The sequence below is a fragment of the Gigantopelta aegis genome, chromosome 8 (genome assembly GCF_016097555.1).
Source record: "Gigantopelta aegis isolate Gae_Host chromosome 8, Gae_host_genome, whole genome shotgun sequence".
NCBI classification, from domain to species: domain Eukaryota; kingdom Metazoa; phylum Mollusca; class Gastropoda; order Neomphalida; family Peltospiridae; genus Gigantopelta; species Gigantopelta aegis.
Genome location: NC_054706.1, coordinates 41,983,559 through 42,005,824, shown reverse-complemented (window position 1 = coordinate 42,005,824; position 22,266 = coordinate 41,983,559). Strand labels below are relative to the sequence as shown.

General features: G+C 35.0%; 1 protein-coding gene across 1 annotated transcript in view; it reads right to left on the bottom strand.

The window, feature by feature from the left end:
- LOC121378946 (ankyrin repeat and KH domain-containing protein 1-like) overlaps positions 1–22,266 on the bottom strand; it is a 179,734-nt gene that overhangs the window by 80,773 nt on the left and 76,695 nt on the right. Inside the window, exons 14-19 of the mRNA XM_041507339.1 lie at positions 21,772–21,865; positions 13,827–14,492; positions 7,150–7,433; positions 5,316–5,748; positions 4,220–4,365; positions 853–995 (exon numbers count right to left, since the gene is read on the bottom strand). Coding sequence (XP_041363273.1) covers positions 853–995; positions 4,220–4,365; positions 5,316–5,748; positions 7,150–7,433; positions 13,827–14,492; positions 21,772–21,865 — 1,766 coding nt within the window. The remainder of the gene's footprint in view (positions 1–852; positions 996–4,219; positions 4,366–5,315; positions 5,749–7,149; positions 7,434–13,826; positions 14,493–21,771; positions 21,866–22,266) is intronic.

Here is a 22,266-nt window from a genome sequence, read left to right as displayed (position 1 = left end):
ATGTCAAACATTCAGTAATTGCGGCATATAGTCTTACAGAGGAAACCTGCTACAAGCAAGGGATAGCAAATACCATGACCTTTGATATACCAGTCGTGGTGCACTGGCTGGAATGACAAATAGCCCAATGGGCCTACCAACGGGGATTTAGTTGTTCTATAAATAAAATGACTAAGACATGCCATAAAACCTAATCCATTAGCTTAACCTGTACACTAATGTATCAAGGTGTATCACAACTTTACAGTTTATAAGAAGGTGCTAATTTGTTATTCACAGTACAGACAACAATTCATGGAACAGGAATGGCTCACTAAAATAGTAAATGATTTTGAATTCAGGCTTGTCAAAATACTTTGGTAATCGGCTATTTTAAAGTTCTCCACCAGTTCAATTTTATACATTGCGTTATTACATCAGTTTAATTGTTTACGAAGGTGCTTGACATAGACACTTATTTTGAATACTGCATAACCTGACATTTTTATGGTCTAAAATAATTTCTAAGTTTCTTATTTTAGAGGATTGGCAACTACTCCAATAAGGTAAATTTATACTATTATGTCATGCTGCTAAATATAGTGAAATATGTTGAGCTTACAGTTGATTTTTACTGGAATACATTACAAATAACTTACTACGGTATTTAAAATACTGACCATTCTTCTAACATACCTCTTCAAACATAACACAATTAATTTTGGTTTTGGTTTTTGCAAGCAGTTACTTACATATCTTCAACAATTAAACAAAAAAATTAATTAAAAGACAAAAGATCTGAAACCAAGAGTATTAATGTGTCTTTCGAACAAAAAAAAATCAAAAAATCATATGAGACTAAAAGTAAGATACCTGGAATTGATTTCCGCTCCATGAGACAACAGCAGCTTGATAATGTTGACATATCCCCCTGATGCAGCCAGACTCAGTGGAGTGTAGTCAGACACATTGCGGTGCTCTTTGTTAGCTCCCTTTGCCAACAGTAATTCAACCACCTAAAAGAAGACGTGGAAAAGTAAAGCAAAAAAATACATTATTCATCAACATGTTTCATATACTTTTAAAATTAATATTTGTTAGTATAACAAAACAATAAAATTGAAAAATGAAATACTTTGGCTGTCCGCTTATTTACGGAAGATAGCAGATAAAGTACGGAGCTATAGTGCATGGTGAAGTCTGATTGGCTATTACAAAGTTGTCAGACGCCATGCTTCTAAAATAAAAGTCGCTCCTGATTTCATTTGTTTAATGTTTCACTTTCCAGGTTAGTAAAAGACAATATACAGAAGACCTACATGTCCCACACCTTGCCAAAAACACAGCTTATGTAAATATGTGCATAACAAATTGACACATTTAGTTAATTTGATGTTTCGTTAATAAATGGTTATCGCAAACGATGAGTACCATGACCTTGTAAGTTATGTAGGACCATATTAGTAAATCCAAGTTTATTGTTCAGGGAAAATGAATTGTTGCTTTAAAGATACTTTAATATTAATATGATACAGAGTAATTGTTGGAAAGGAATTATTGTATGTTGGTATTCAATTTAATAGAAAGGAAAATAACTAGATAAATACATGTAATTGCCTTGACTGATAGCGTAATGTGTAGGTGGATTGGTGAAGAATTAGTCTCTCATTAACAGGGGAAGTAACTTTTAACATTTTAACATTCGGAATAGAAATAGAAGTTTCAGCCTAGCATTATTAAGGGAAGTAACTCCACTGTTTACATTTTAATGTTTCGGAATAGAAACTGAAGTTTAACTACTCGTGGTTTGAAGTTGTGTGAATTCAGTATTTAGTTATATTAATTAATGGATCAAATAGGTTTGCCACTGTCGGTATGCTAGATTTAATTAAGAGTTAACCCCATATGGGTTAAAGTGGAGATTGATATTGAATATGCAGTTTATTGTCATGATGATGTTAATAAGAGTTAATCCCATATGGACTAAAGTGGAGATTGATATTGTCAACAGAATGACTCTGGTTTATGGTCATGATAATGTACCAAGTTCTGTAAGTTATCTATAACAAGTCCTATTATGGAAATTGTTTAGGCATCCAAGTGTGAGTGTACTATAATAAGAATACAGGTTAGATGCCTTATCCAAGCGTTAGTATTTGTGTTGATGTCTATTAATGTTGATGTTGTAGAGCCTGGTGCATATTCATGTAACATAATTTGACATTGATTACAAATTTGTCAGATGGAATGCTTTCAAAATAAAATTTGCTCCTGATTTCATTTGTTTGATGTTTCACTTTCCAAGTGACTGGTATATAAAGCCATCAAATTCTTAAAATACCCACAATTTCAGGCTCTCCAAGTCAAGAGCAGAATCTTCAATTGGTAGTGCAAAAAATTTACCTCAACAAAGTGTGAAGTGCAAAACAATAATTCACAGCTAAGACAAACATCTGCGTGTGATTTTGCAATTTGGAGACTACCAACTTATGTGTTGGGATCATGTATTCTAGCCTATCAGCAGCCTGTACATTATAATTTTACTTTGAAGGAAGAAATGTTTTATTTAATGTTGCACACTCAACACATTAATTATGGCATCAGACCCATGGTTAAGGACCACACAGAAAATGAGAGAAAAGCTGCTGTCGGTAATTTGCCATCTCATAATGAAAATCAAATTTGATCTGTAACAGAAGCATGGAGATAAAACCTATGTAGGGCAGTGGCCCCAGTATTCACTTGTGTATTCAATACTCGTTTAAACTGAACAGTATATAGATTTTTCCAAAGTATTTTGAACATACACAACAGGGTAAAAATTATTTCTTCTGAAAACGTTTTATTAGTTAATTAGAAAGTAGTGGGTCATCTGGTTGAATACTGCATACTGTTCATTGTGGCACTCAAACCTACTATAGTCAGCATATACTGCATTAACAAAACTTATATTTCATGAATAACTTTGCTAGTAAGTATGTACAAAGAAAAACAAATATGCCAATAAAACAAACATGTTATGATCCTTTCTTTCTTAGGTCGAATATTGGGGTCATTGCCCTACCCACCTGTTAACGACTAAAAGAATAATAAAATTTAAAACAAGAGTACTGATGAGGTACATGATACGCCCATAAGGAGGTTGATGGAAGACCAGGGCCCGTGCTTATAAACCTTAAAGTCCAGACTTTAACATCATGGCAACACCATTCAAATAGCATTACGTTAAAGTCTGGACTTTATTACAGTCTAGACTTAAGTTTTATAAGCACGGGCCCATATCTATATTAATAAATATGTTACGGGTATGATGCAATGGGATGGATGACCAGTTTGTTTTGGTCCTGTATGCATCTGTATGCAAGATATGATGTGGACAAGGATTTACTGTTATGTGCAGTAGACCGTGAAAAGTAGGTCACCGTGACCCAGTAATATGTGACAAACCGCCATCACAAGTTGTTCCTACATGTGAGGTTTGATGGTCCTGTATGCATCTGTATGCAAGATATGGCCCAGACAAGGATTTACTGTTATGTGCAGTAGACCATGAAAGGTAGGTCACAGTGACTTAGTAATAGTACGCGACACACCCCAATCTCAAGTTGTTCCTATATGTAAGGTTTGTCCTGTATGTATATGTATGCAAGATATGATCCGGACAAGAGACAGTTAACATACAGACGTACGGACGGATGGACAACACCATACCGTGATACAACCCACAGGTGGGCGTATAAAAACAAGAACAGTATCCTTTAGTCTCAATTTGATTATGTTTAGTATCAGAACAGACCTTATAATTACATATTATGCAATAATGAAAAAGGTAAGAAAGCTTTAAAAATAAACCCAAAATGCATACACCTGTATAGCTGCAGGCTGGGACATTGAAAGAAAGAAATGTTTTATTTAACGACGCACTCAACACATTTTATTTACGGTTATATGGCGTCAGACATATGGTTCAGGACCACACAGGTTTTGAGAGGAAACCCGCTGTCGCCACTACATGGGCTACTCTTCCGATAGGCAGCAAGGGATCTTTTATTTGCGCTTCCCACAGGCATGATATTAACAAGCTAACCTAAAGATAAATAGACCCTGAGCCAAGTTAACAAAACAATGTAAATTTACTTAGTAACAGGCTTACAATGTTTTGTGAATTTGGTCACATTTCTTTAATAACAATCTTAACTATAGACTACTGGCAATTAATTACACAACTAGCCACACTTACCTCATATCTTCCACCAGAACAAGCAAGAGACAGTGGAGTATCTTTTGTTCTTTCGGACTGGGCTTCAATATCTGCAGTATTGTCAAGCAGGATTTCAACAACATCGACATGGCCTGCTGTGGCAGCAAGGATCAGTGGTGTGAAACCTAGAGAACATATGTGAAAGAAAGTCTACAAGAGCTATTCACAACCACAGTACTAGCAGACACAATATTTCATGAAAAGGAAAATACCCATCATGTGGGACTGCTGGATTATTTTTTGACAAAAAAACATGTTGGGGGAGGAGGGTAGGTGAAGTTACAAATTTATAACTTTAATCGATATATTTTCACAATTTTTTTTTATAAATACATAAAATAATGTTCATATGTAAATTGATAAGTATTATTTTTGTGAGTTTTTTAAATTTGTATGATATTTTAGATCAGTTAATGTTGATTAAAAATGGGCAAAACAAATTGTTTTTACCTGTCCAGTATTTTATGGCCATTATTCTCAATAACTGTTTTTGTGACCAGACGTTTTTGGGGAACCGACAGATTCATATCCCAATATTTAGCAATTTTCATTGTTGATAAAACATTCAAATTTATTATCAAATTAGCTGTCACAATCAGCTATTAATTTCTGAAAATGACTGCGATGTTCTGCCATTGTTGTCAAGTGAAAATACTTAACTCAAAATTGCAAGGTATTTCTAATGCAAAAACAAAAAACTAAAGCGGCCATTATGAAGATTAGTCTTGATCCAGTGTTGTTCTATTATTATTTCGATCAGTGCCGTGTGCAAAATGGCAGGAAATATGAATGAGTGAATGTACTGTATGCAATATACAGTGTTGGCTTGTGCGACATTGGGTGAGCCATCTCACTTTCAGTAGTTGGGTTAATTCACATTCTGTACCCATATTTATAAAACTTAAACAATCTATCAAAAACTCTGCAATTCACCCTTTGGTTTGGCAAGCAACTAACTAGCAACCTCTAACCAGTTGACCATCTCTTTTTTCCTTCCATCATGTCCGATACATTCAAGAATAATAAACACCATGCAAAGATTGTTTTCCATATAAGTGATACTATATATACAAACCTTTCTTATCTCTATGTTCAATGTCTGATCCTTTCGACAACAACAGACTGACAAGCTCAGTGTGACCACCAGCACACGCCAAGGTCAAGGCAGTATCATGATTGCTCTCAGTTTCGGCATCTACATCAACCGACGAGTAAAGAGGCGTAGAGCTCTGGGGAGAGGCTGGTGATGGATTTGGTGTCACAGGAGTCGAAGGTGGAGGGGAGGTTGGTGCTAGGGCGTTTGGTGGAGTGACCACTTCATCTGCTGGATTTTGATTGGGACGTAGCTTGCGAGGTTGCTTGTTGTTGGAATTGGCCGGTTGTTTCAGTTTGTTTAGCTGCTGTTGTAAATGCTGTGCCTGTTGCTGCTGCTGCAGTAACTGCTGCTGCTGTTGTTGAGACAGCAACTGCTGCTGTTGTTGTTGAGAGAGCAATTGTTGGGCTTGCACCTAAAATTGGAGAAAAATAAATTTACCAGGCCCAAAAAAAATTCTTATATCCTAAACTGTGAAAAATTGTTAAAATGCCATAAAGTGAAACGTGATCTGTAACAGTACATGATAAAGCTATACACAAAATTTCTCAAGGCATTGTTGAAAAAACCCCATCTGGAAAACTATATGTGGGTTGGACTGGTAGGGGACTAAAAAGACAAAAATATATGGAACAGGAATGAATAATTGTGCAATGCTTTTAAAATAAGGTCATTAGATTTCAATATTTGGTCGAGATGAAACCCCCTATCATCACATATGCTGTTCCTACTGATAAAGCAGTAAACGATCTTTTATATGCACTTTCCAGTAAACAGGACAGTACATAAGAGTAGCCTTTAATGCATTAGTCATGGAGCACTGGTTGTGTTGGCAAAAAAAAAAAGAAGTCCTTGCCCGATGTCAACAAGAAGACATATCCCCATTCCCTGCTAATGAAACAGAAGCCACACTAATTAGGCTGCCAATACAAAAATAATTAAAATGAAAACTCCCTCATAGCAAAAGGCATTATCAGATATATAGATATGTGTACAAAGATCCAGAAAGTAATCTTGAACAGTTTTAGGAAAAAGTGAATGAAACCAGGAATTTGGCTATTTGTTCCCATGGTTAAAGTTAGTTTTGTTTAACTAGAGCACACTGATTTTGCTGGAACAAGAAACGATTTTAAATTTAAAACTCATCACACCTCAATTATTCAAAACTAAATAAAAAGTAATAAAACTCTTTGATATTAATGTATTGTAGTTTTAACAGACATGTTGTTGCGAAACCACAAGTTCCTCTGATTTTATAAAACACCTTGCTTTGTATTTTCCCACCTTTTTAATAATTTGTGCCACAGTGCAACCACTGTCACCTTTGACATTAACTTTATTAGCAATCCTCACCACATCATATATTTTAAAAAGTAGTCCCATTATACAAAATCAATGTGATGTCTGACGAGTTTTTCTAATATTTCTGGCAATGAAATATTTGCTATCACTATTCTTGGCTTTTGTTATACGTTTATTTATTGCAGATTTTTCAAGTGCCATGTTTACATGTGTTTTAAAACAAAATTATTGGGATTTCCCAGTTTATAAATAGAATTACAGTGACAGTCGTGTTTAAGTCTCAAACTTCACTGTCGTAGTCCCATGTTTGGTCCATGCACTGGAAACGGGTGATGGCAAAAACCATCACTTATCTTGAATTTACTATTTGCAGTTATGTGTAGCAGCTGTATGTTTCTTCTTTCATTCTGTACATCAACTGTCTAAATTACTGATGAACACCTATTAGCTGCTGAGTCATCATTAACCTTCTCTCCTTTTATCTTTTTTTCTTTTTCTTCCCCGTTTCCATTACCTGTAGCGCTTGTTGTTGCTGCTGTGGAAGTGTGTGAAGCTGCAGCGCCTGCTGGGACAGAGACTGGCTGAACTGCTGGCTGGTGAGCAGTTGCTGCTGGTGGGCTTGCTGACTCAGCATGTGTTGAATCAGCTGCTCCTGTTGCTGGGTTGTCAACGGCATGTGGTAGGGTGCCAGGGGCGACAGATGCGGTTGAGCCAGGACCTGCAGCTGTTGTCGCTGCGCCAATTCCACGGTCATCTGTGAGGTAACGGTCGACTGCATAACATCTTGAGGTTGGGAACCTAAAACATTGAGAAATATTTCATTTCACTTTGACATAAACTTCATATGAAAAGAATGTTTATATATATATATATATATATATATATATATATATATATACACACACACACATATATATATATACACACACACACACACACACACACACACACACATATATACATATACACTGATGGCACATAAGTCTGTGCACCTAAGCATTTCTGTTATGTTTTAAAGTTAAAATCTTTTTTTTTAAATATTTGTCACAGTACAATAGAACAATAAGTGTTACTACTGAAAGTTATTTTAATTTTAATGTTTTTTAAACATGACGCATGACGGCACATAAGTCTGCACAGCAAACATTAAAACAACCACTTCTGTTGCTAATGTTTACAGAAAAAGCAACAAATAATGGAATTTTTAAAGTTCTAAACAACAAACACTTCCTGTTAAAGTCTGTTTCAGAAAAAATTAGATTATGCAAATGAGATAAATATAAATGGTGTTCCATGCTCCTTAGTTTGGACAGCACAAAATGACAATATTAAAAAAAGCCAATTTATAATTTTTTGTATCATTACTGAACAAAAGTTGTCTCTGTGTAAATGAGCACAAAGTGTTCGTTAGACATACATGTATAGGACAATCCATGATAATTTTTAACTACAGTTAAAAATAGGCAATGCTTTAAGTACAAGCTTTAAAGTGTGCAGCCATATTGTGTTGTGTCACTTGGAGGGATATTCAAAGTATGCTTGGATGTTTACGTTAACAGATAAAATAAAAGATTGATTTCATTTATGGATTCATAAATTATAATAAGGTATATACTGAAACTTCTATGTAAACTTGTGTAAGTTGATATACAAGTTTGATCATTACAGCATTGACAGACACATTTTGACAGGTGATACAAACACAAAAGGCTGGCAAAATTATACTTTTAGTGCATTAAGTCACGGGGTTTTTTCAATCAAATTGTTACCTATCAGTTTTATACATATATTCACAATCAAGATGTGTTTTAACCATTGTTTGTTTACAACCATACCCCAACACTTGTTTCAAGACGTAATGTAACGTAATTAACAGTAGCAGACTTTTGTGCAGCGCAGACTAAGGAGACATGAGTAATACACACATATACATAGAGAGAAAGAGTTTGTTTTGTTTAATGACACCACTAGAGCATATTCATTAATCAATCATTGGTTATTGGATGTCAAACATTTGTTAATTCTGACTCATAGCCAACAGAGGAAACCTGCTACATTTTAATACCACCAGTTAATCCATATCTGTGACCTCACACTATTGTTCTAGGTGTAGATTATTTTTCAAGAATCAACACCTGCGAAACAATGCAATTTGAACTTTTCATGAGTTCGGGACAGGGATTCAAACCCACTACCGACAGAACTTGTACATTGTAAACAAGTACAACGCATTAGCCCATGAGGCCATACATCTGCATCATCTAATGAACATGTAATTTAAGCCTTACAAACCTGATACAAGTGATAGTAATGTATTCTGGTGGAACACAATGACGATTATAGGAAACTAAATCGGAAATCACAGGTTACACATTTAGCATGTGCATCACACTTAATGTCAGCTATCCACTGCTGAGGTTTTCTTGACTGAATCTTTCAGGTTAGGTCCGAAAGGATCCTACCATTTTGGGTTATTAGTTTTGTAAATATTCTTTGCCATTTTAACCAATATTTTCATTAAAAAAGATCAAATAGAAGTTAATTTAGCAGTCACATAATTTTTTAAAATGAATAATGGATTAAGTTAGAGAATGCACGGTTAACTGTCTATTCTTTAAAAATAACCCACTCGCCCCTATTCTCACTTACATAAAGATCTGAAATTAGACCCAGGGCTTAAATTAAGAAGTTGAAAAAAGGTTGGAAAATATATAATATAATATAATATAATATATATATATATATATATATAATATTATATTGTCAATTGCGACAATTGCAGGAAATCAGTGTGAAATGGTCAGATTTTGGCGAATGCACATGAAACTCAGGGAAAAGATTGGGGTAGTGATGGGTATTTAAAGCTGCAATGATCGCAATGATGCCTCATTTCCATTTCGACGTAGACGAGTTACAAGATGCCAAGACTAAGCCTGCCGAATTAAAACATTGCAATAGGCTGCCTCCAGTTAGGTGAATCGCAGTCACATGAACGTCCATCAGAGCACCATTTCACGTCTCTGGGACAGGTACCAGCAGTTTCAATCAGCTGATGACTGGCCCAGAAGTGGAACACCTCGCATAACAACTGCAGCACAAGATCGGTACATATGGGTTATGCACTTGCATCATCGAACTGCCACAGCAACAAACACTGCTGGACGCATACCTGGTTTGAGGAGGGTGTCTGCACAAACCATTCGGAACAGACTTCAAGAAGCTGGTTTATGGGCTAGGAGATCGTATGTTGGCCCCATCCTGCAACATCACCATCGACATTTACGTGTTCGCTGGTGCAGGAACGTACAGGGGTAGAACTTGGGGAAACTGGTGGCGAGTATGGTTCAGAGACGAGTCACGTTTCCTTCTACAGCGACGTGATGGACGACGTGTTTACAGACACCGCAATGAACTTTTTGCCAACAACTGCGTTGCCCAAGTTGATAGATTCGGTGGATGGAGTGTCATGATGTGGGGAGCCATCTCATACACCGGCAGAAGTGAACTTGTGTTCGACAAGGCAACCTGACAGCTGTACGCTACCGGGATGAAATTCTTTGCCATCACATGCTTCCCATTTTGGATCAACAGAGAGAGCTCTTTCAGCAGAACAATGCCAGACCGCATACGGCAAGTGTAACAATGGATTTCCTACAAAATGAGAACATTAATGTGCTGCCATGGCCACCAAGATCTCCAGATATCAACCCCATTGCCCGGATTCCACGTGCCCGGATTCAGAGACTCATTGAGTCTATGCCAAGGAGATGTCGCGCGGTGATTGCTGCTGCTGGTGGCCACACAAGGTACTGATTTTAGCACCCTCATGCAATGCTGTTTGGTGACGAAAATGCCTCCATTGCCATCAGTCCATAGCAAGAACATTGTCACATACTCATGTAAAATTTGACTGTGATACGATCATAAATAACGAAATTATGTCACTTTGTATTAAAGAAATAATTCCATGAATATTTCGCCTATGCGTTTCTTTTTTGACAGAGTATATATATATATATATATATATATATATATATATATGCAGCATGCCACGTCAAATAAATGAATGGTTGACGAATCTTGGGGTATTACCCATTATTGATCAAAAGACGTGAACTTTCATCCCTATCAAGGTCATTTGCAGCCATACAATCTGCTGCCAACATGAACTGTTGGTTGTCATTTTTCCCCAATTCCTTCATTATTATCATGCATCTATTCCCAGACAGTGATAACTCTTGATACTGCTTTAATTGGCTGTTATTTCTTACATTCCCCTACTTTTTTTTTTTTTAAGAGTATATAATAAACACCAATATACATTGTGGGTACAGAACAGACCATTCTACGATAAGTCTTACATTTTAGTTTCGTGATAACCAAAAAGCACAACTCACTTCTGAAAAAGGAAACTTACAAAACAGTGCTCAGTTAAAAATGTTAAGAAACAATATATGCTGCATTGGTCTATAACCCAGACTTATAGTCCACTAGATAATATTGTTTTTCAAATTAATGATCAACTATTTTTGGAAGTTTTACTCATGGAAATGAAAGAAAAGACAATTTCTTATTCATATTATTTGAAAAAAGAAAACAGTAAATGAAACAAAAAAACAGTTAATCAATTGAAATAGAAACACTAGAAAATAGTAATCACCTAGACTTTACCATTATTACTTTAAAGAAAACTTGTACCAAAAGAAAATGAAGGGGATATATGTCAGATCAAGGGCCTTGTAAAGTTGGTCTAGTAAGTTTTCAATCAATCAAGGGCTAAATGGATTACTGATGGAGTTAAAATTAACAATTAATTTTTATAATTTAGAGAATAGAAATGATATTAGCAATATATAACTGAATTTGAAAAACAAGATGGTTCTATAGTTAGAAAACAGAGAAATAATTGAAGAAACCATTTAAAAAAATTTAAAACCTCTATGCTTCCCAAGAAAAAAATTAACTGACATCAAATTAAATGACTTACTTTTGGATCAAGATTTACATAAACTTTCTAAAGAGCAAGCTCATGAATTAGAAGGTATCAAATACTTTAAGAAGCATGAAAAACAAGTCCAGGTGCTGATAGTTTTTCTGCAGAATTTTCCAGTTTTTTGGCAAGACATCGACTATTTTGTTTGAAATTGGTTATTTATGCGTTTATTATTGATGAATTATCAATAACACAAAACTAGAATATCAAAATATTAAATCATGTGTTATGGTTAATGGGAATATGTTTTCGTCTTTTGATATATACAAGGGATGTACACAAATATCATAAAAAATTTTTATGACAGTGTTTGTTCTGCACAGTTAAGAACAAAATAGACTGTCCACAAGGCATTTGTAAAGTTTACTGTTGGTTATAATCTGGAACTGGGGCTCTATCGGATAATCGATTATTAGCATAAATTTGATATGCACCGAGGCTATGCAATTAAGTGGATGTTACTGTATTTAGATATCTTTTACTTGATATTATTTACTTGTTAAAATTTTATCGATTGTTTGGTGAACACATGCATGCAGTCTCTTTTCGTGGTGATCATATCGATGATGTAATGATTTTTATCACCATGAAATTGATGGCACAGTTTGGTGGTATACAGCAAATATTTCACCTGAACTGACCCCTAGCATGACTCTTACTTATCTCTTTATGTCAACTTTGGTTTGGTCACCAGGGAGCAACCATATAAAATGTTTTAGTCACCAAACGAAAAAAAAGACGCCAAATCAGTGGCAACGTAGATGGCTGATCTATGAGTGATATATTCTGCAGGCAATTCACGTCAAGCCTCTATTTAGATGATGAAATACAAGCCAGAAAAAACATAGCAGGTAATAATGAGGTGATAAATCAGTTTGTTCAGCAATGCCGAATGAAATAGTGTGTCTTTGTTATCTGGAAATAGGTGATACCAAACCATACTTGTCCAGTCTTTTACACGCTGTAACTGGGTCTGACGTCACAAAACTAATGTGCAGCCAGACCACTAGGTGGTGTTCATGATTACAGGCTAATACAATGGCTGTATGAACTAAGCAGTGATCATTTAATTAAATATGCACTTTTATTTTTATATTTAATTGGGAGGAGAGGGGTTACAGAAAATTGTGTTCAATATACATATTATATTGATGGTCCAAAAGCCTTACCGTATATCGCTGTGTCTTAGCAGACTTTTTAAGCCTCTAAATACTACTAAGAGAAGAGGAGTCGGCCAATACACAGAGTCAACAAAAAAGTCTAAGAAAATACAACAAAATATCAGTGTGTACAGAAAAACTATTTTAACGAAAGTGTGTTGGTCAATCTAGACTTCAAAACATTACCGTTGCGTTATTTAACCAGTATTCTAAACAGCCTCTATTAAGTCCCATACTAGTATCCATTTGATTGTTTGATACACACAATAAAAGTTATTTTTTATTTGAGAAATTAATTAATTAAATAAAAAAAAAACATTATGTCAACAATTTCCGGCAAAAGCCACTGACAAGTAGTACCAGTATTTGGCACCAAATGTGTCATGTGATTGGAACAGTCATCAAATCATTTCATGACCGCTGATAATTGATCAGAACTGATGATTTTTATTTACCATCATTGTTGATTCTGCAATTCCTAATAAATTATTAGAAACTACGTTTTATCTTGTTCTGTTCTTTTATTTCTCGAATGAATTATTAGTCAATCAGGAAATAAAAGAAAAAAACAAAGTCACACCACATTAGGGGATTTTTGATAAAACTTTATTCTTTTTTAGCTATCTTAAAATCTTCATTAAAATAGTTTTTGTACAGTGTACTTTGATAGGTTCAGCAAAACAAATTATTGCCATTGGCTGTTGCACGAGACCGATATTAAGATTATCTCGATCGGATATATCTAAATTTTTGCCCGTTTGAACTACATAAGAGTTAGTCGGCTTATACATCATACCAGCCTTTTTGTACCAGATACAGAGGGGCAAACTAAGGGGTCGGTTTATCCACAGAGTCTGCTAATACACAGCGATATACAGTTATTGAGCATTCCTTTAATACTGAAAAGTATTAATGCTAAATAAATTGAAAATTGTGTAGCAAATACTATTTAATACTTTAGAATCATATAGTGATATCTGAAATTTGTGTAGTGAATAGCTCTGCGGTACAACTGTTAAATATATATCTTTCTCATACCTGTGGGAACAGTTCTTTCTTGTACAGCTGACATTGCCCCATTGTTCTGGTTCAGCATATTATTCTGTCGCAGGAAAGCCTCAGTGTAGTGTGGCAGTAGAGACTGAGTAATGGCTGTCAATTCCTTTGGCAGCTGGGATGTTAAATCATTGGTAATTTGCAAACCTGGGGCTACCTCAAAATCCAACAGGTTCTGTAGTTGACTAGAACTGCTGTCCACTTTCTTCTTGCCTTCATCAGTCTGACATTTACCCTGTGACACGTTCTTTGCCTTTGCGGCTGCTGTTTGCGCAAGCAGCTGCTGCTGATGTTGTTCCAATTGCTGTTGAGCACTCAAAAGAAGCTGAGCCTGAGCTTTTTCCTGTAGCTCTCGCTCCACCTTCTGCAGCTCTTCAAGAATTTGCTGCTTTCTTAGAATCTGTTCCTCTTTCGAAGCAGTCGTTGTGTTTATCAGTTCCTTTGCCATGATGTTGTTAATAATGGCTTCCACTTTTTCTGTGGCCTTCTCATCCCCCAGTTCTGCAAGGAAACTGCCATCGTGGCTGGGCAGACCTTCTGCTATCAGAGTGTTGGTTAGTTTAGCAAGCTTTCCCTCACCTTGCCCACTGAGGCATCTTTTGGCAAGCGACTTTTGGATATTTTGACGAACTTGTTCTGGATTTTTCCCTGAAATTACGAAACATTTACACTTGAACAAGTCATACTGCTCTTTAAAAGAAATTCTTAGAGAATAAAAACAGACAATTTCTCTAAATGTATATTACAGGTGTCTGATGCAATATAACCGTAAATAAAATGTGTTGAGTGTGTCGTCAAATAAAACATTTCTTTCTTTCTTTCAGTACATGATAACCTTGTATACAAAATTTCATCTCAATATCTTCAGGCATTGCAAGTTTAAGGACCATAACTCTGGGAAAAATGGGTAAATTACCATGAAAGTCTTGATCTGTAACAAAACATGACAAAGGTATCTAGAAAATTTCAACTCTATATCTCAAGGCATTGTTAAAAAAATCACGAAAACTATATGTGGGACAGACAGACAGACAGACAAACAGACTGAAGGACGGAAATGAAACCTATATTCCACTCCGGTTGGACTGGTAGGAGATTGAAAAAAAAAAGACTGGGCAAGTTTCAAGTAGACATGTTTTAATCCTTTTGCAGAACATAAAAGTGAACTGCTATCACCACCAATTTAACCCTTATCCTGCCGCATTCTTTTTGCTAAATTTAAAGAATTTTCACCTGTTCTACATTTCTAGTAATTTTATTAAAATCCATGGGCATTTTAACATGAAATTACACCCATATATACCATAATGATCCACCTACGTAATGATAGCATTTTGTAGATGGTTATTTTATTTATGTTACCATGGCAACAGCTGCAAATTTCAATATACAATTTTTTCATTAATAATTAAGAAAACATGAATAAAACACTACTATTTTTTGTTTAATTTAAGTGTATGCTGTGATTTATTAAGCATAGTGATTGATTTAAAGAAAAAATTAAGCAGACTGCCATTTTTTCAGAATAATAGGGTGCAATGCACATACTGTTATCAACGCTTTTTTGTAAATTATGAAGATAATGTCCAACATTAACTATTATACATTTTTAGTAATATTATTAAAATCAGTTGACATTTCAGCATGAAATTACACACATATATACTAAGAATATCCATCTACGTAACGCTAACATTTTATAGTCAGTTATATTATTTATGTTACCATGGCAACAGCTGCAAATTTCAATATACCATATTTTCATTAATAATTATGAAAACTTTAATTAAAAACTAATATTTTTCTTTTAATTTAAGTCTGTGCTGTGATTTATTAACCATACTGCTTGATGTAAAGAAAAAATTAAGTTGACAACTGCGTTTTTTCTGAAAAATAGGGTCAGATGCGCATTCGGCTATCAAGACATTTTTGTAAATTATGAACATAATTTCCAACATTAACTATTATACATTTCTGGTAATATTATTAAAATCAGTTGACATTTCAGCATGAAATTACACACATATATACTAAGAATATCCACCTACGTACGGCTAACATTTTATAGTCATTTATATTATTTATGTTACCATGGCAACACCTGCAATTTCAATATACCATATTTTCATTAATAATTATGAAAACTTTAATTAAAAACTTTTTTTTTTTTTAAATTTAAGTCTATGCTGTGATTTATTAACCATACTGCTTGATGTAAAGAAAAAATTAAGTCGACAACCGCGGTTTGTCTGAAAAATAGGGTCAGATGCGCATTCGGCTATCATCGCATTTTTGTAAATTACGATCATAATTCCCAGCATTAACTATTATACATTTCTGGTAATATTATTAAAATCAGTTGACATTTCAGCATGAAATTACACACATATATACTAAGAATATCCACCTACGTAACGCTAACATTTTATAGTCAGTTATATTATTTATGTTACCATGGCAACACCTGCAAATTTCAATATACCATATTTTCATTAATAATTATGAAAACTTTAATTAAAAACTAATATTTTTCTTTTAATTTAAGTCTATGCTGTGATTTATTAACCATACTGCTTGATGTAAAGAAAAAATTAAGTTGACAACCACGTTTTATTTCACAAAAATAGAGTCAGATGCGCATTCGGCTATCAACACATTTTTGTAAATTATGAACATAATTTCCAACATTAACTATTATACATTTCTGGTAATATTATTAAAATCAGTTGACATTTCAGCATGAAATTACACACATGTATACTAAGAATATCCACCTATGTAAGGCTAACATTTTATAGTCAGTTATATTATTTATGTTACCATGGCAACACCTGCAAATTTCAATATACCATATTTTCATTAATAATTATGAAAACTTTAATTAAAAATTAATATTTTGCTTTTAATTTAAGTCTATGGTGTGATCTATTAACCATACTACTCGATTTAGAAAAAGAATTAAGCAGACAGCCAATTAATTAATTTTGTTACCATGGTAACCAATGCAAAAAGAGGAACCGTTTCCCATATGAAATGTTTTAAATGAATTTATTTGAATACAAATCACTGTATAATGATGTAATAATAAGCTCCCAGCTGTTTACGAGAGATGGGTGAAAATTGTGAATTCTGTTACCACGGTAACCAATGCAAAACAGAAAATTTCTAAAAAAATATCATTTTCAAGTACTGAGAAAAAACAACAATGTATAGTGACATAATTGTACTATGCCTGTAGAAAAGATATATGAAGCTTATTAATTCTGTTACCATGGTAACCAGTTCAAAACTATATGTTACCATGGTACCCAGATCGAAACTGTTACCATGGTAACCAATGCAAACTATTGGTTACCATGGTAAGGTATGTAAAACTGGAAACTATTTGCTGTGTGCATGCAACTTTTGGGTCATACAGTCAAAAGTAAAGGACACCAGTAATCAATAATTTAAGGGTACTTGAAAATTCCACATCATAACTGCCGCTACTAGGTGGTTATGACGTTTGGAATCTTTTTAAATTGGACACTGTATTTCATGTACACACTTTAAGCAGCAGCTATCTTAATATAATCATTCTAAAAATTATTAAAACATATCCATTAATTCTCAAGATTTTAGGGTACATAATTTTACCCTTCATACCCTCTGGCAGAAACCCTGGACACCGATATTAGAATAATAGCAATAGTAAAAAGGATTTTATGCATTTCCGTAATTTATTGTGACACAAGATACTTGCCATAGTGCTTCACACGGTCACAATTGTAAAAAAAAAAAAAATTGTCCATTCATCTAAAAAATGTTTTAAACCCAAAGAAACAAACATCAACATGTGAGCCCTAATTAAAATTTGATATGTACCGTATACATAATGTGTATCCAGTGTTGAACACTTATGCATGATACAAAATAGATCTAAACGGTCACCTGAGTAAATTGCTGACCACAACTACCAAACACATGGAGTGCGGAGCACCCATTTTCCTAGGGGGATTAAAATGACCAAATTCATGGTTTTGGGTTTTCCATGGGTGAGAGCAACTATCAAATAAATTTGGTTGGAAATGGTCTAGTATTTCTGAAAACATAATAGTTTAAATGCATTTGTCTATATGATGGATGGTTTAATGAATCTGTCTCCTACCTGGGGGGGGGGCAGGGGACACGACATTAACGAAATTCGCAAAATTATATTTGTATGGTATTCCTGGACACGATAATTGGCTTAATTTCCTCTATTTGTGCCCCACCTTTAGGAGAGGGGTAGAATGACCAAATTCACAAGGAAATGGGTCACGAATATGCAATTTCTATATAACTATTGTGACCTCCATCCCCACCTAGGGGACATTCACAAGTTATATACACTGGTCATCTATTTGCCTTTATGTATTATTTGAATACTATCCAGGTATAGCATTTCGGGCAAATGAGCTGGCCTAAAACCTTTTAACCAGGTATTTCCATCATTTTACACAGTATTAGTTGTAATCCATGTAAAAATATGTAGTTATTCATTTGCAACCCTATATAGCTGTTCAGGGCTGTAACTAGGATTTAAACAATGAACCAATGAGCATGGAAGGTGCAAGACACCATTTTGCAGTCATTTCAGGAAGGTTACATACTTAAAACATCAGTATCAATAAACTATTTTTCGATTATTTTAACAACAATCTCCCCCCCCCCCCCCCCCCCCCCCCCCAATGCATTCCTCCCACACCAGGAGCGGGATGCAGCCCAGTGGTAAAGCGCAGTTGGTTTGGGATTGATTCCCATCGGCGGGCTCACTGGGCTATTTCTCGTTTCAGCCAGTGCTCCATGACTGGTATATCAAAGGCTGTGGTATGTACTATCCTGTCTCTGGGATGGTGTATATAAAAGATGCCTTGCTACTAATGGAAAAATGTTGGGGGTTTTCTCTCTAAGACTACTAGTATGTCAAAATTACCAAATGTTTGACATCCAATAGCCGATGATTAATAAGTGTGCTCTAGTGGTGTCGTTAAATAAAAAATAAAACACACACACACCATTGCCTGTACCCGTTAGCTGAGACCCTGCTGTTTGGCAGTAAAGCTAATATGAATAATAATTGTTGTTATCTAGATTCAGGGATTTTCGTTCAACTCTGGCAGAAATGTGCCTGCATGCCCAACAAAAATGAGAGCCCGCACAAGGCCTATGCCGATTTATATATATATTTTTTTTAATTTTGGGCCCTGTCGCTTAGGCCCATGGAGAGGGAGGTCAGAATGTGTCTATGTGTGGCACACAATGTAGTTGGAACTGATTAAAAAAAAAATTGAGAAGTCAAAAACGTGAAACGCGTGACGCACAGTAGTCCGAGCGGACGTAGAATATGTGCTCCCTACCGCAATAGGTCACTTGAGATGTCACACAAGTAAATGTTTAAAACATTATTATCGGAATCATGAATTTATATTTGTGCAACTTCTTCTGACATGTTTATTGACGGAGTGAAAGAAGAAAAAATCACTGGCAGTTGGTCCCGCAAAGTATTGTATCTGGGTCAAGGGTCGATAATATAGGTCAACTACACTTCCAAGTTTTTGCGATTTTTCTTTGATATTTTTATCAACAATATAGGATCGTTTTATGATTTGTGATTATTACATCCAGAATACAACATTTTAATTGCATTAAATAATTTGTTTAACGATTTTTGAGACAAAAACAATGTTTCGGGTCGTTGCCTACACAACAGTGTCTGCCCTGCTAAAGTACGTGGAATGTTTTTCTTTTTAATTGTTATTTTAAAAAATATAGTTATTACCGTATTTTTAAAATAAAAAACGTGATTACTTACTCTGAATCTATTGCAAACCATTATCCTACTGTAATTTTCACATTTTATATAGGTCCATATAGTTACCACACGAATTTTTTTGGGGTGTTGCGTAACACGAAAAAGGACCGTGTCGATGTTCTAAAAAACGGTCGATAACTGTTGCATGGAAAAAAAATTGGACCTCGCGGTAAGGGTGTGTATACCCCCGACGCATCCACACCAATTGGTACCGTACAGGCCTGATGTACTAATCATAAGCGTACGGGATCCCGTTTTGTTTTGTAGGGGTGGCAGAGGGAGAAGGGCAGGCTAATTTGTGCCCAAATTAAACGAAAATACCACCAACTAAAAAACATTTATTAGTTTTAGCGTTACTGCTAACCAGCTATATATAATATAGGGTTTCAAACGAAGCACTACACAATTTTACATGGATTTAATTACAACTAGTATTGTGGGAGAAATGTTGGAACTACTAGTACATGATGAAAAGGTTTCAGGCCAGCTCAATTTGCCCGAATGTCTCTGTCGTATTCGCCCAAATTTTAGATTTTGGTACTAATAAATTTATAAAAATACAATAGATCCAACAGTGCAACACAACTACAGTTTACCTCATGATGATTAATTTATCTTTATAACATTTGCAGATATGTGTGCAGGGAATGGGTCGACCCCCCCCCCCCCCCCCCTTTCCGGTCCCTGCTCGAGCAGATTAAAAAAAAAAAAAAAATACATATTCCGGCGGAGCATTACAGAAATCCCCTATAAACTTCGCTCTCCAGACACACCTACCTAAAATCCCAGCACACATGCCTGATTTTTAAAAGATTGTCATCCACCATACAACATTATTACAAAACATTCACTGCTTATATATGCTTATTCATAAAAAGCCATGCACGCCCCCACCCCCCACACACACACCAAATCCTTGGATCCGCGACTGGTACAGTAATAAAAACAAAAAACCGGTGGCGCCACATAATTATGTTTGACACGCAACGAGAATGTTTTGTGATTGGTTATTGAAAATAATGTAGGTCACGGTATTCTGCAGATTACTTCAGCAGATATTCGTAACCTATCGTTTGTAATTCATTTTTTAAAAATGAGAACAAATATATATCCACTCAGTAGTGATTAATACTAATGTGAATGTTGAAAAGGAAAAACTAGCAGAAAAACAACACACAACAAAACAACGACGAACACCGAGCACATGTGCGTTTTCGATCATATAGTCGACGTAACTGTTCCAGTAAACATAGTTAGTTAGAATATCGTCTGCTGTAGTATAAGTAACCACGTTGTAATTATTAATGAAAACAGTCAGCCGCACATGCAAGCAATGTGTACTACTGCTGTCAAATTGTATGGCGGGAAATGTGCTGTCACATGACCTGTTGTTTATAAATAGAAACAGGGAAATGGCGCTTTTCGACGACTGTTTATGCCGTCGGATTACAATTATTTGATTGTGTTTGTACCTTTTTTAGGCATTAAAAGTGATACTTTTTCTAATTTAATGCAACTGTCATAATGTAGTTCATATATAATAGTATATTATGACAACTTTGTAGAGATAAAAGAAACCGCTACCAAAAAAACAAGAAACAATAACAAACAATAGCACGCGCCATTTGATGGGTCATTTTTGTTTTTAAAAAAACATAAGATGTACAACAGCAATTTAGCAAATATTTGGATATGTCATTCTAAGACTATTTATTGACATTTTCTTACTTTGTTTTTGACAAAAATGTCAACAATTAATTTAGAAAACAATTTTTAAATGAAAACAATGCAAAGTGACGTCATTGTGATGACGCTTGACGTGTATACACGTCAACGGCACGATAAGGGTTAAGTTAATTAAAATAAAAATAAAAACATACTGAATGTTGAAAAATATTGCATTTGTTAACCTGTGACATGTTTAAAAGGCCTGGCACTTGTGAATGATTTTATTGGTACCAACATCTTGTCACATCAAGTTTATCTAATGCTCTGCGCAAACACCAGTTTAGCGAGCAACCGCGATCGCTCGTCCTCCTGAACATGCCTCTGGTAAATTACTGCAGTAACTATGGTTTCAATACGAACTAATACCTGAAAAATTTGGTGTAAAATTGGTCTTTGGAAGTTGAGAATCTGGCTCACTGGGAGGAACGATGTTGGCCAAACCTTGTACTGGAACTCTTGGCTAAAATAAGAGAGAAAAAATGTTTAAAGCCTGGGATTAAGTGGACGGTTACGGATGTTGTTCAATACAAATTTAAGATTTGTCATGCTTTGAGAGTTTTAAATTTAATATTAGCTGTCATTTTGATTGATACAAACTGAATGAAGCATTTTTGTGTTGAATCAGTTTGATGCTGTACATTTTAAAATGTGTATTTAATACAGTTTTTAGATCAATTGGGTCCAATAGTAAATACACAGTTCCTAGAAACCTTTGTGTTTTTGGTTTTACGATTAGTAGACCTGAAAGAGTCCAATGAAGAAATCTATATACTCTGACCTCCTTGGAGAAGCCAACAACCAACATGATTTAAGTATTTTTAACACATTGGTTTAACCTTCTAAACTGAATACCGCACAAAT